Genomic DNA, 14,243 nt, shown 5'->3' with positions numbered 1-14,243 from the left:
TTGTGTATCTGTGTGTGTGTGTCCCCACCTGTATGTGCAGTTGCGGTGCATGTCTGAGTACTGTCTATATCTGCTTTGTGTATCTGTGTGTGTGTGTCCCCACCTGTATGTGCAGTTGCGGTGCATGTCTGAGTACTGTCTATATCTGCTTTGTAAATTCTGGAATTTGTTTTTCTAACTGATTTCCTGGTAGCACCTTCTTTACCATGTTAAATAGAGGTGATAAGAGGAGGATGGGTATTTTTCTTACCACAGCATGTTTAGCTCTGGTAAAATTTCATTTGGTTAGGCCTTTGAGAAATTGTTTATTTTGCATGCAGAAATATTAAGAAGATAATTATTTGGGCGTGAATAAAAATGTCTACTTTCTCCTACTTCTGGAATCTGAGACTGATTTTTCCGTGATCTTCACTGGTGTATTAGTCTGTTTTGCATTACTATAAAGGAAAACCTGAGACTGGGTCATTTATAAAGAAAAGAGGTTTATTTGGCTCACAGTTCTGCAGACTGTACATGTGTGGCACCAGCATCTGCTTGCTTTGTGGTGAGGCCTCAGGAAGCTTTTACTTATGGCCAAAAGCAGAGGGGGCACGTATGTCATATGCTGAGAGAGCGAAGGAGATTCCAGGCTGTTTTAAACAACCAGCTCCCATGTGAACTAGTAGAGTGAGAATTCACTCAGTACCATGAAAACAGCATCAAGCCATTCATGAAGGTTCAACCCCCGTGACCCAAAACCTCCCCCAGGCCCTCCTCCAACACTGAAGGTTACATTTCAAAGCAAGACTTCATGGACACATGCATCTAAACCGAATTTCACCCCTTGCACCCCAAATCTTATGTCTTCTCACTTTGCAAAACTCATCCCTTTTTAATAGTTCCCCAAAGTCTTTTTTTTCTTTTTTTTTTTTTCTGAGGCAGAGTTTTGCTCTTGTCCCCCAGGCTGGAGTGCGATGGTGCTATCTTGGCTCACTACAACCTCCGCCTCCCAGGTTCAAGTAATTCTCCTGCCTCAGCCTCCCAAGTAGCTGGGATTACAGGCATAAGCCACTGCACCCAGCCTGTTCCCCAAAGTCTTAACTCTTGCCAGCATCAACTCAAAAGTTCAAATTCTCATCTGAGACTCAAGGAAAGTTTCTTTCACCAATGAGCCTGTAAGATTAAAAAGAAAAAGAGTTATTTACTTCCAAGATACAGTGGTGTCACAGGTATTGGCTAAACCTTCCCATTCCAAAAGGGAGAGATTTGCCAAAAGAAAGGGTAACAGGCTCTGAAATCCAGCAGGGCAGACATTAACCCTTAAAGCTCCAAATAAATCTCCCTTGACTCCATGTTGCACATCCTGGGCACACTGATGCAAGGATTGGGCTCCCAAAGCCTTGGGCATCCTCACTCCTGTGGCTTTGCTGGGTGCAGCCTATGTGACTTCTGACATATTAGAGTCTAATGCTTGCAGTGTGTCCAGGCTCAGGTGCATGCTGCTTGTGGCTGTACAATTCTGGGGTCTGGAAGGCAGCAGCTCTGTTTCCACAGCTCCGCTAGGCAGTGCCATGGTGGGGACTCTGTGTGGGGGCTTCATCCTCACGTTTCTCTTGGCACTGCCTTAGTAGAGGCTGCCTATGGGGGTTCCTTCCCTGTGTCAGGCTTCTGCCTGGGCACCTGGGCACCTACATTCCTGATGCATCTGAAATTTAGGTGAAGCTACCAAGCCTCCTTAACCTCTTGCATTTTATGCACCTGCAGACTTAACACTAAGTGGAAGCCACCAAGGCTTATGGCTTGTGCCCTCCGGAGCCGTGGCCCAAGTGGGATATGGGGGCTTTTTAGCCAAAGCTGGAACCAGAGCTACTGGAATGCAAGGAACAGTGTCCTAAGGCTGCACAGGGCAGTGATGCCTTCGACCTGGTACCCCAGACTTTTTCCTTTTAGGCCCCTGGGCCTGTGGCGAGAGGGGCCACCACAGAGTTTCCTGAAATGCATCACAGGTCTTTCTTAGTGCCGTGGCTGCTGGTACCTGGTTCCCCTTTAGTTGTGCAACTCTGTCTTCCAAGTCATTGCTCCACAGGCTGCTCCACAGGCTGCTTGGATTCCTTCACCACAGGGCCAGGTTGCACGTTTTCCAAACTTGTACGCTCTGCTTCTCTTTTAATCACGTTTCAACTTTAAATCACTTCTGATTGTGGGAGCAAAGGAGCAACCATACCACCTCTTGAATCCTTTGCTGCTTAGGAATGTCTGCCTCTGGAGACTCTTAAGTTATCACTCCTAAATTAAACCTCCTGCGAATCCTTAGGCCATGGACACCATGCAGCCAAGTCTTTGCTGGGGTGTAACAGGGTGACCTTTGCTCAAGCTCCCCAAGACTTTCTCAGTTCCGTCTAAGGCCTCATTGGCCTGGCTTTCACTGTCCGTATTTCTGTCAACATTTTGCTTTCAATCATTGAATCACTCTCTAAAAAGTCCTAACTTCCCTTATCTCCCTGTCTTTTTCTGAGCCCTTGAAGGTCTTCCAGTTTCTGCCTGTTACGCAGTTACAAAGCTGCTTTCACATTTTCAGGTATCTTTATGGCAACACCTCACTCCGCAGTGCCAATTTTCTGTATTATCCCATTTTTCCGTTGGTATGAAGTAATTCCTAAGACGGGGTAGTTTTAAAGAAAATAGGTTTATTTGACTTACGGTTCTGCAGGCGGCACAAGCGTGGCACCATCTGCTGCTTGGCTTCTGGTGATGCCTCAGAGGGAAGGCAGAGGGGAACAGGCAAGCCACATGGTGAGAGAGGGAGGAAGAGAGAGGAGGAAGAAGTTCCAGCCTCTTTTAAATACCCGGCTCTCCTGTGAACCAACAGAGAACTCATTACTTCAAGGACAGCACTGAGTCATTTATGAGATGTCTGTCTCCATGACCCAAATGCCTTCCCCTAGGCCCACCTCCAACATTGGAGGTCACATTTAAACATGAGATTTGAAGGAAACACACAACCAAACCATATCAACTGGTAATGTTTCTGGATGTAAAACTCATACATTAGTGGGGATCCCTAAGCCTGGGCACCCAGGAGATGTCTCGAACTTGAGCAGCTCACCAATTTCAGTTTGGTTTTTCCTATACATGTACTGCTACTCGCAGAGGATTCTTACAGTTTTCTCATCAACTAAGTGTTGATTCTCTGGATGCCTCTCGGTCTCTCTATATTTTGCTTGGTAGTTTTTACTGGGAACTCAGTTCTTTAATGGTTAATCTTAGAGTTGTTTAGTTAAATTTATTTGCCTTTTATTGTGAATGTGAATGTTGCTTTTTTTTTAACTTTTGTGTTCTGGGGGTACATATGCAGATTTGTTACATGAGTAAATTTCATGTTTCTGTTTTGCTGCACAAATGATTTTGTCACATAGATAGTGAGCATAGTGCCTGATAGGTAGTTTTTTGACTCTCGCTTTCCTCCCATTCTCCCCCTCAGGTAGACCCCAGTGTCTATTGCTCCCATCTTTGTGTCCATGTATACTCAACAGTTAGCTTCCATTTATAAATGAGAACATGTGGTATTTGGTTTTCTGTTAATACGTTAATTTGTTTATGATAATGGCCTCCAGCTGTAGCCATGTTTATGCAAAGGACATGATTTAATTTCTTATAACTGCATAGTATTCCATGGTGTATATGTATCACTTTTTTAAAAATCCAGTCCACTATTGATGGGCGTTTAGATTGATTGTGTGTCTTTGACATTGTGAATAGTGCTGTGATGGACATACTGGTGCATGTGTCTTCTTGGTAGAACAACTTATATTCCTTTGGGTCTGTATCCAGTAATGGGATTGCTGGGTCAAATGGTAGTTCTGTTTTAAGTTTTTTGAGAAACCTTCAAACCGCTTTTCACAATGGCTGAACTAATTTGCATTCCCACCAGCAGTGTGTAGGTGCTCCATTTTCTGCGCTACCTTACCACCATCTGTTAAAGACTCTTTAATAATAGCCCGAATGTTGCCTTTGGTTGTTGGGTTCTTTTGTTTTTTTTTTTTTCCCAATTATTTCTCCTTTTATTGCTCCTTCCATGAACCTTGACACTTTCCTTTGGTGGTCTCAGGAAATCTTTTCAACATAAATTATTTCTCAAGCAAAGGAAAATTTACTTTGAGCATTAAGACACATACGTAGTTCTGCTGTATTTGTTAAATGGCTCTTGGAGCATTTGATCCTTGGTTGAAGGCAGAAGATACCCACATTGGTTTGAGGAGCATTGTCTTCCGAAATCTTTTTGTAAATCACTCTTCTTAAGAAGTTCTCTTTTTCAGGGTTTACCCAGGTTTTCAAGAAATTGTTCAAAAACTGTCACATAAGGTACCAGACTGGTCTTACAATCTCTGGTTCTATGTTTAATATCAGATTCAGCTTAATTCTCCTTTTTTCCTCTTGATTAGTGGACGAGGCATCCAGTTCATGGCAGATGAGGCTTATGGTTGGAACAGTAAGTGGATCAAACCGATCCACTTTCTGCAAAACAGTAGGCACAGAAATGCGACCTGTTTTAGGATGAACACTAAAAGGGCTCTTTGGTAAATGATTGATTTCTTTGCTGACATTGATACCCCGTCGTGGAAACAGTCCTGGAGCATAATCTCCCACTCCAGCCAGGTCCACATTTTCATTTTTGATGTTGTTCTGACATCTGCTGGTGCGCCCAGTGCTGAAGTGAATTGTGAGACTTTTGAAAGCTTTGTTGAAGTTCATCCTGAATTGTTTGAGGAACAAGGGCTAAAATCTTATCCCAGCTTTTGTTATTTTTGAGAATATCTTGATTAACCAAGGCATAGTCTTCAAAGTTTTTTTTTATTACGTTTATAGATTTTCTGACAAAAGGGTGAATTTTTCAGTTAGTTGAACTTTCTTTTTAACATCTTGACCATGCTTTACAAGGCTCAAATACTCAACTATCCCAGAATGTACCACCGAAGACAGTTTTCTGATTTATCACAGACCCAACAATATACCCCCCTACTTCTAGGAATATACCCAGAGACGATGCTTAAATCCAGAGTCCTCCCTCAGTGCTGTGTCAGTGATGCATATGGCCGTTGTCATGAGGATACAGCACTTAGAACATGTATCTGCAGAACTACAGCATCGCCTCACATTGTCATAGTCTGTCATGTCAGTGTCAAACACCAGTTCTTTTTCCTGAGCCTGGAAAGCTCCCAGATTCACTGTATTGTATTGATTGGGTCTGTGGGAATATACTGTGCCTATATCAATCTTGTATGGATTCATTTTCTGCATCTCCTTTTCCAGATCACTCTGGTTGTTGAAGGATTGGTATCGAATGTAAATGTCATCTTTCAATGTGAATGAAAATTCACAGCGTTGGGAGTAATTCTTTACCACGCTGCTGTAGTTGAGCCAGTTACAGTACAGAGAATAGGGAAAGAGCCTCTGGTAATAACGTTTAAATAGCTCAGGCAGCTTGGTGGGGTCAGACATTTTCGTGGAGCTCAGAACTCAACCCAGGAAGCTTGCCCATTGCCTTTTATGCCTTGCTTGCTGGAAATCAGAAGTGTCTGTCTCCATCTTTTTCTTTTAATTGACTGCTGTCAACTTTTAATCCTAAACTTTCTTTGTTCTACTTCTGACCTTACATCAGGATATGGTGAAAACAAGCCTGGGTGCTCTCTCTGGGTTTTGGCAGCAGATTGAAACCATGTAAATTTTTACCTTGAAACTGAATTCCCACCCTAGCTTTCCACCTACCTTCAACAGAAAACACAGGCCTGGCTCCTTTTCTTCCTCATTCAAACCATATCAAACCACCTTGAAAGGCCTGACCTGATGGATCCACAGGGGTCAATTTTCTGAGTAATAATTTCCTACGCTCTCCAAACACATCTCTGCACTTGACCATCGCACTTAGTACCACTAGCAGAATGTTCAGACATTGCCCACCACCCTGTGGTTCTGTCTTCTCTTGCAATGACTTGCTAATCGGCTCTGCCGCCTGGGATCCGGTATGTACTTTAGCTGCTCACTAAGCAGCTAGCACTGTGAGCTGTGCTGCTCGATTTACTTGTTTCTGTGAAATCTGTAAATCACAACTCAGATCACCATGTTATAAGGCAAAGAAACAGAAAAATTGCGTTCTTTTAAATTTTAATTAATTTTTAAGTTTTCTGTTATGAAATATAGTAAGAATGAGTAAAACATTTGTCAGGAGTTTTAGTAATAATAGTTGAAGCAACTTTGATTCTTCACTAGGCCCCGTACAGTCCTTAAGAGTTTTCTGATAGTTTCACCTGGACTTGTCTCTTAGTTGACCACTGTTGTGATTCTTTGGCTATTTTTTTGCATTTTTATCATCTGTAATTTTTCAGTTCCATTTTGCTTTACTGGAACTTTCTGTAAATGAATATGAATGGAATTAAAACAAAAAGGTTTATTTGATGATTTCCTTGTGTCATTATGTTGCACACATGCTAGTGCCTGAGGCTGTGGACCATTGAATTCAGCCGTGCATTCTAATGATTCTGATGTTCGGGCTTTTTCAAGGTTTTTTTTTTTGTTTTTTTTTTTTTGCTTTTTTGGAAAAATAATGCTCCTATAATTTTATGCCACATTTCCAAGTGCAGATGCACAGTAAATTCTCTGGACATTTTAGAAAAATTAATGGGCTACACATTGTGGTAAATTCAAATTAGAGCAGCGGAGAGTATCAGTTGACTCCTCCTTTCTTCCTGAGTAACCCGTTTGCCATGGCCGTCGTCACATGGAGTTGATTTTTTTCTCTAGTCAACTTCAAATGTCAGGCACCTATTTTCTATTTTCTCATTACCAAGGAAGTTGACTTTTTAAAAAATAGATGGTCTTTCATCTTCTTTTAAGTATGCTTTGCTTATTTTCTCACTTTTCAATCATGTTGATTTTTACACTTCATACTAATTCTTTTATATAGCATGTATTACAGTTTTTTCCCACTGCTTTTTGCCTTTTAATTTCCTGAATATTAATATATGTGAATTTGTCAGTTCCTTTATTTTTTTCTATTTAAATGAATTCTGCCCATTTTTCTGTCCAAAAATACTCCTATTTTCCTTTGAAGTCTGCAAGTATTTTAGTTTTGTCTTTCACGTTTGAAATAAAGAACTTGATTATTGTTCATGGAATGGAGGGGAATGCAGTGTACTTTTTCAGTTAGTACCAGTTTGCTCTAAAGTGCTTTTGATTTCTTTCACTGTTCTGGAATGCTCTGTCATCAATAAACTTTACATATAAAATTTCTGCTTATTTAAAACTTTTTTCCTTTTTGGACTATTTGTTTATCTCCATGTTAATACTATGCCGTCCTGAATATTATAGTTTGAAAATTTCTGATACATGGTGAGGAAGCCATTGCCCTATTGTTTGGAAGACTTTAACAATTCTTAGACCTTTTTTTTATTAGGTTTGGAAAAGTAGTTTTCAGTTGCTAATAAAGTGTCTGTTTTGGGGATTGATGGAATTTTTTAAGGCTATTTGAAAGAGGTGATATCTTGATGACATTGAGTTTCTTCTAAGCACATGTACTATCTTTCTGCTTACTCCATTGCACTTTGTTGTTATCTGATAGAAATTTTAAAATTGTTTTGTGTTATTAAAGATAAATTATCAGTCTTATTTACAACTAGATTTAATTTGGTCTGGAGTAAACTACTTGCAAGCTTCCAAATATTTTCTTTTTTTTTTTTTTTTTTTTTTTTGAGACGGAGTCTCGCTCTGTCGCCCAGGCTGGAGTGCAGTGGCGCGATCTCAGCCTACTGCAAGCTCCACCTCCCGGGTTCACGCCATTCTCCTGCCTCAGCGTCCTGAGTAGCTGGGACTACAGGCGCCGCCACCATGCCCGGCTAATTTTTTTGTATTTTTAGTAGAGACGGGGTTTCACCATGTTAGCCAGGATGGTCTGGATCTCCTGACCTCGTGATCTGCCCGCTTCGGCCTCCCAAAGTATGGGGATTACGGGCGTGAGCCACCGTGCCCGGCCCAAATATTTTCTTATTATAATCACGTTGATGCCTCATTTCTCCAATTAACAAGTTATAACAGCATATGAGAAATACTGTTTACCAAGAATGCTCGTTAGAGACTTAATGCTCAGAGTGTTTTCCAGAGCTGATACCCTAGGTACCACTGCAAGAATGGAGTAAAGTAGTAGGCTTTCAGAAACAAAACAAAGCTGGAGTTCAGTGAATAATAAATATATTGTTTGCATAAGATTGTTTACATATTGTTCACATAGGGTGATGAGATCCCTCAAAAAAATCTTATTTTCTCATACCAAAAGGTCAGACTTTGTGAGCAGGTATTTCTAAGGATATGTAGTCTTAAGACTTAACACTAACTGTTATACGCAACAGATAGCATGACTTTTTTATAAGAGGCCCTCAAGATAAAATCTACACATAGAAATTAGGGGTGACCTCATTTCTTACGGCACAGTTTATTCCCTCCACCTGCCAGTGAGAAAGGTGTTCCTACTGTGCTGTTGACTTTCTGAATAGTTCATTTTAGCATGAAGAATGTTGAGTGGGAAGCAGTAAGTGCAGACAGAGAGTAAAGTTCTGATGACCAAGTCATGGAAGAAATGTTTGAAGTCTGCAGAATTATAGTACGATTTTATGAGATGAGTATAGATTCTTCATGTCTGTCTAAGCCATCCTCCTCTCCGCATATGTGTGATATTCTAGGATTCAGTGTCATTTGAAGATGTGGCTGTGGCCTTTACCCAGGAGGAGTGGGCTTTGCTGGATCCTTCTCAAAAGAATCTCTACAGAGATGTGATGCAAGAAATCTTTAGGAACCTGGCTTCCGTAGGTAAGAATAACAACACTTTTTCATGTAGTTGATTAGAAAACAAGTGTTTTGGCTGGGCGTGGTGGGTCACACCTGTAATCCCAGCACTTTGGGAGGCCGAGGTAGGCGGATCACCTGAGGTCGGGAGTTCGAGACCAGCCTGGCCAACATAGCGAAACCCCATCTCTACTAAAAAAATACAAAAATTAGCAGGCGTGGTAGCAAGCACCTGTAATCCCAGCTACTTAGAAGGCTGAGACAGGTTAATTGCTGGAACCCGGGAAGTGGAGGTTACAGTGAGCTGAGATTGAGCCACTGCATTCCAGCCGGGCCAACAAAGAAAGACTCTGCCTCAAAAAAAAAAAAAAAAGAAAGAAAGAAAGCAAAGAAAAAACAAGTGTTTCTTTGTCATGAATGTTTCCTGATTTGGCATGTGAAAAGGGAGTACTTTGGTGAAAAAAATTAGACATGGTCACAGTGTATAGTGAACCTTGAATCTAGCAATTTTTCAAGTTTCTAATCATTTGTAATAATCTTATGGATGTACATTTTAGGAAACAAATCAGAAGACCAGAATATCCAAGATGACTTCAAAAATCCTGGGAGAAATCTAAGGTAATTTGCATTCACAAGAGCAGAAAATGCCCCTTGAGGGAATCTTAGCATGTCATAAGTTTTTAAAACAGACAAAACAGCTGGGCGCGGTGGCTCACGCCTGTAATCCCAGCACTTTGGGAGGCTGAGGCGGGTGGATCGTGAGGTCAGGAGTTCGAGACCAGCCTAGCCAATATGATGAAACCCCCGTCTCTACTAAAAATACAAAAATTAGCTGGGTGTGGTGGTGCGTGCCTGTAATTCCAGCTACTCAGGAGGCTGAGGCAGGAGAATTGCTTGGAGTCGGGAGACAGAGGTTGCAGTGAGCTGAGATCACGCCATTGCACTCCAGCCTGGGCAACAGAGCAAGAGCAAGATTCTGTCTCAAAAATAATAATAATAACGATAATAATAATAAACAGACAAAACAAATAAGAACCACTAGAAATTTTGTTTTTTTGTTTTTTTCCAGAAAAGTCTTAGCAAAAAACACACCTGAATGTAACATGGATGTTCAGTATTTTCAGAATATTTTACTTGGAAACACCACTAAAATATTGTACATGTGACTATCACAGTTGTGATAATAATGATAATAGCTATGGGGGGCCCATGTCTTAAACAGTAATTAATTTATTTACTTTAAAACAATTTAGACATGGCAGGAAACTTGCATTTTCCCTGGTGTTAGTAGCAATGTAAACCATGAATAAATGTACCATTAATGATGTGTTTATCATTTTTACAGCAGTCGTGTGGTAGAGAGATTGTTTGAAATTAAAGAAGGCAGTCAGTATGGAGAAACCTTCAGCCAGGATTCAAATTGGAATCTGAATAAGAAAGTTTCTGCTGGAGTAAAACCATGTGAATGCAGCGTGTGTGGAAAAGTCTTCATATGTCATTCAGCCCTTCATAGGCACATCCTGTCTCACACTGGAAACAAACTACTGGAGTGTGAGGAATGTCCAGAGAAGTTATATCAATGCAAACAATGTGGGAAAGCCTTTATCTCTCTCACCAGTGTTGACAGACACATGGTAACACACACTAGTAATGGGCCTTATAAGGGTCCAGTGTATGAGAAGCCTTTTGATTTTCCTAGTGTATTTCAAATGCCTCAGAGCACTCACACCGGAGAGAAAACATATAAATGTAAACATTGTGATAAAGCCTTCAATTATTCAAGTTATCTTCGTGAACATGAAAGAACTCATACTGGAGAGAAACCCTATGCATGTAAGAAATGTGGTAAATCATTCACTTTTTCCAGTTCTCTTCGCCAACATGAAAGATCTCACACTGGAGAGAAACCCTATGAATGTAAAGAATGTGGCAAAGCCTTCAGTCGTTCCACTTACTTGGGAATACATGAAAGAACGCATACTGGAGAAAAACCCTATGAATGTATAAAATGTGGCAAAGCCTTTAGATGTTCCAGGGTCCTCAGAGTCCATGAAAGGACTCACAGTGGAGAAAAGCCCTATGAATGTAAACAGTGTGGTAAAGCCTTCAAATATTCTAGTAACCTATGCGAGCACGAAAGAACTCACACTGGAGTGAAACCTTATGGATGTAAGGAATGTGGTAAGTCGTTTACTTCTTCCAGCGCCCTTCGAAGCCATGAAAGGACTCATACTGGAGAAAAACCCTATGAATGTAAGAAATGTGGTAAAGCCTTCAGTTGTTCCAGTTCCCTTCGAAAGCATGAAAGAGCTTATATGTGGTAAAAAAAAAAAACAAACAATAGAACACCTCTGTGAATGTAAGAATTGTGTTAAAGCTTTCAGTTACTCTAGTTTCATCAGAGCACGTGAAAAAATTAAAAACTCAGGCCGGGCGCGGTGGCTCACGCCTGTAATCCCAGCACTTTGGGAGGCCGAGGCGGGCACATCACGAGGTCAGGAGTTCGAGATCAGCCTGACCAACATGATGAAACCCCATCTCTACTAAAAATACAAAACTTAGCCAGGCGTGGTGACGCGCGCCTGTAGTCCCAGCTACTCAGGAGGCTAAGGCAGGAGAATCACTTGAATCAGGGAGGCAGGAGTTTCTGTGAGCCGAGATCATGCCACCGCACTCCAGCCTGGGCGACAGAGTTGTTAATTTTTTTAAAATTTAAAATAGAGCCGGGCGCGGTGGCTCAAGTCTGTAATCCCAGCACTTTGGGAGCCCGAGATGGGCAGATCACTAGGTCAGGAGATCGAGACCATCCTGGCTAACATGGTGAAACCCCGTCTCTACTAAAACATACAAAAAACTAGCCGGGAGTGGTGGCGGGTGCGTGCAGTCCCAGCTACTCGGGAGGCTGAGGCAGGAGAATGGTGTAAACCCGGGAGGCGGAGCTTGCAGTGAGCTGAGATCCGGCCACTGCACTCCAGCTTGGGTGACAGAGCCAGACTCCGTCTCAAAAAAAAAAAATAGAAATCCAACACATGTAAGGAAGATTAGAATGTTGCAATTTTCCTAGTTCCCTTCTAAAACTTAGAAGAACCCATCCTGGGAAAGAACCTCATAAAATACCAAAAATGTGTTAAAGCACTTAATTTTCCCAGTTACTTACAAATATATTTTTATCAGTGATTCATTGTTAAAGAAGGTGTCTATACTTTAGATTTTCAATTTTTTGCAAGGAATCATGGAGCTGACAATTTCATAGATACTTTATAAGCATCGTACATGAGCTTAATAGGCTGTGTTTTGTTTCTCATCAGTTAACATAATTTTTGTCTATTCATTTAAAAATGTATTGGATCCCTAGACTGAGTTGAAATGTATTTCTAATAGTTGGCAATTTTAATTTCCATGTGGTTGTTTTAATTGTTCTCTGATTAATGGACCATTGAAAAATGAATTCTTGTTAATTGTTGGAAATTTCTTACTGATCTTATGTGGCAAGTTTTGGTTATTCCTCCCCCATTTTATATATATGTGTGTGTGTGTGTATATATCTATATATTTATTCTGCCTTTTTATGGGAAAGCTACTTTTTTGTTGTAAAGATTTTCTTCTATTTTCTTTGCTAATAAAGAATTGTTATTAATTTGCATGTATGTGAAGTTTATATAGTCTCATGTACAGTATTATTTTCATTTTCTTTCCTTTATTCTTTGTCATTATTGGCTGTTATTTGCATAGTTCACTTTTTTAAAAAATGTTATATTTTTAGAGAGGATCTCACTCTGTCAGCCAAGCTGAAGTGTAGTGGTATAGTCATAGCTCACTGCAGCTGCAAACTCCTGGGCCCAAGTGATTCTCCCACCTTAGCCTCCTATGTAGCTGGAGCTACAGACACATGTCACCATGCCCAGCTAATTATATAATTTTTAAAATTTTTTACAGAGATGGGATCTCGCTGTATTGTCTAGGCTGGTCTTGAATTCCTGGCCTCAAGCTGTCCTCCTGCCTCAGCCTCTCCACATGTTGGGGGTACTGACATGAGCTACCATACCTGGCCTACTTTTTACTTTGAATTAAGAAGAGAGAACTGTGATTGGACAGTGTGCTTGTCTAGTCTGAGTGTGAAAGCATTCAGTCTTACCATCAAGCATACTGTGGGTTTTTCAGAAATATTCTCACACAGGCTCAGGAAATTTTCTTGTGTTTTTTATTTATTGTTTCATGGTCAAGGAGTATTGAACTCTTATCACATGTTTTTTCCTGCATCTATTGAGATGATTTGTGGTTTTTGGCATTGTATTAATAGTCTATCACATTAACTGGCTTTCAGATACAAATACGGTCATTGGGGTGAAATCTGTCTTCATCATGGAATATAAGTATTTTATCTACAGGTTGAATGTCTGTGAAGCCCAGATTCCAACTACCAAATCTGAAATGCTCCAAAGTCAAAAACTGAGCACCGGCCTTATGCTCAACAGAAATGCTCATTAGAGGATTTTGATTTTTGGATTAGGGATGCTCATCCAGAAAGTTTTCTGCAAATATTCCAAAAATTTTTAAAGTCTGAAATCCAAAGCACTTTCATTCCCAAGTATTTCAGATAAGAAACACTCAATCCATATTGATACATTCAATTTTCTAGTGTATTGTTGGGGCCTTTTGGATTTATAGTCAAATTGGTGTGCCCTAGTATACCATATAGTATAGCATCATCTAGTATATATAGAATGTGTACATGTATACTTATATGTGTATAAATAGCTATATAATATGTAGTATAGTACAGTTTTGTAAGTATGAATTTTGCATAACTAGTTTATATGTAATTAGCACTACAATAAACTGTATATTACAGGATTATGGCATTATACTATTTTGTTCTCACCAGTCTGTAGTCTAACATATTTCAGTTGCCTACCATTCCACATGTTCATTTAAGCAAACCAGCTGCATCCTCATGAGAACCAAGAAGCATCTCATGTTCTAGATACAACAAAGCATTCCCCTTACACCCTGTTTGTTCTGTCTGCTCGCCAGTGCAAGTCCTGTGTGGATCAGCCTCATTGACAGTACCCTCCCTCTTTTGTCTATGAGTATATCTAACTGATAACTGCTCTCAATCTTATCTGTACCGTCATGGGTGTCACGTGTTTTTCCCAGTAGCCTTAGGGTCCCAGTTCTTCTGTCACCAATGAGACTGTGGAAACAACTGGCATTACCAACAGAATGAACCAACAATGACTGATGATATCTTTTCAGCTTTAACTACCTGCTTTTGTCTAACTGGTTCCATAATGTAACAGAAATCACCCAAATGAGAACCAGCAATTGATGATGGACTTTCACTTTGGTCTACACAGCACTTTGCATTATCAGCATTTGCCACCTCGTCCCACAGTAAAACTCTCAACTCCTAGATGTGATTGGTTAACTGG

The 14,243-nt window shown here is 40.5% G+C and overlaps 1 protein-coding gene and 1 pseudogene across 2 annotated transcripts in view; one reads left to right on the top strand and one right to left on the bottom strand.

Moving 5' to 3' along the window:
* Positions 1-11,228, top strand: part of ZNF670 (zinc finger protein 670) — a 19,430-nt gene extending 8,202 nt beyond the window's left edge. Inside the window, exons 2-4 of one of the 2 annotated variants that reach the window (XM_012001228.1) lie at positions 8,709-8,835; positions 9,369-9,429; positions 10,157-11,228. In XM_012001228.1, coding sequence (XP_011856618.1) covers positions 8,709-8,835; positions 9,369-9,429; positions 10,157-11,135 — 1,167 coding nt within the window. In that variant the 3' untranslated portion in view covers positions 11,136-11,228. The remainder of the gene's footprint in view (positions 1-8,708; positions 8,836-9,368; positions 9,430-10,156) is intronic. The other variant, XM_012001229.1, reaches the window with a different exon arrangement.
* Positions 4,142-5,478, bottom strand: LOC105554681 (annotated as a pseudogene).
* Positions 11,229-14,243: the final 3,015 nt, after the last annotated feature.

The sequence above is a fragment of the Mandrillus leucophaeus genome, unplaced genomic scaffold (assembly GCF_000951045.1).
Source record: "Mandrillus leucophaeus isolate KB7577 unplaced genomic scaffold, Mleu.le_1.0 Scaffold655, whole genome shotgun sequence".
Classification (NCBI taxonomy): domain Eukaryota; kingdom Metazoa; phylum Chordata; class Mammalia; order Primates; family Cercopithecidae; genus Mandrillus; species Mandrillus leucophaeus.
This window is presented reverse-complemented; position numbering and strand designations above follow the sequence as displayed.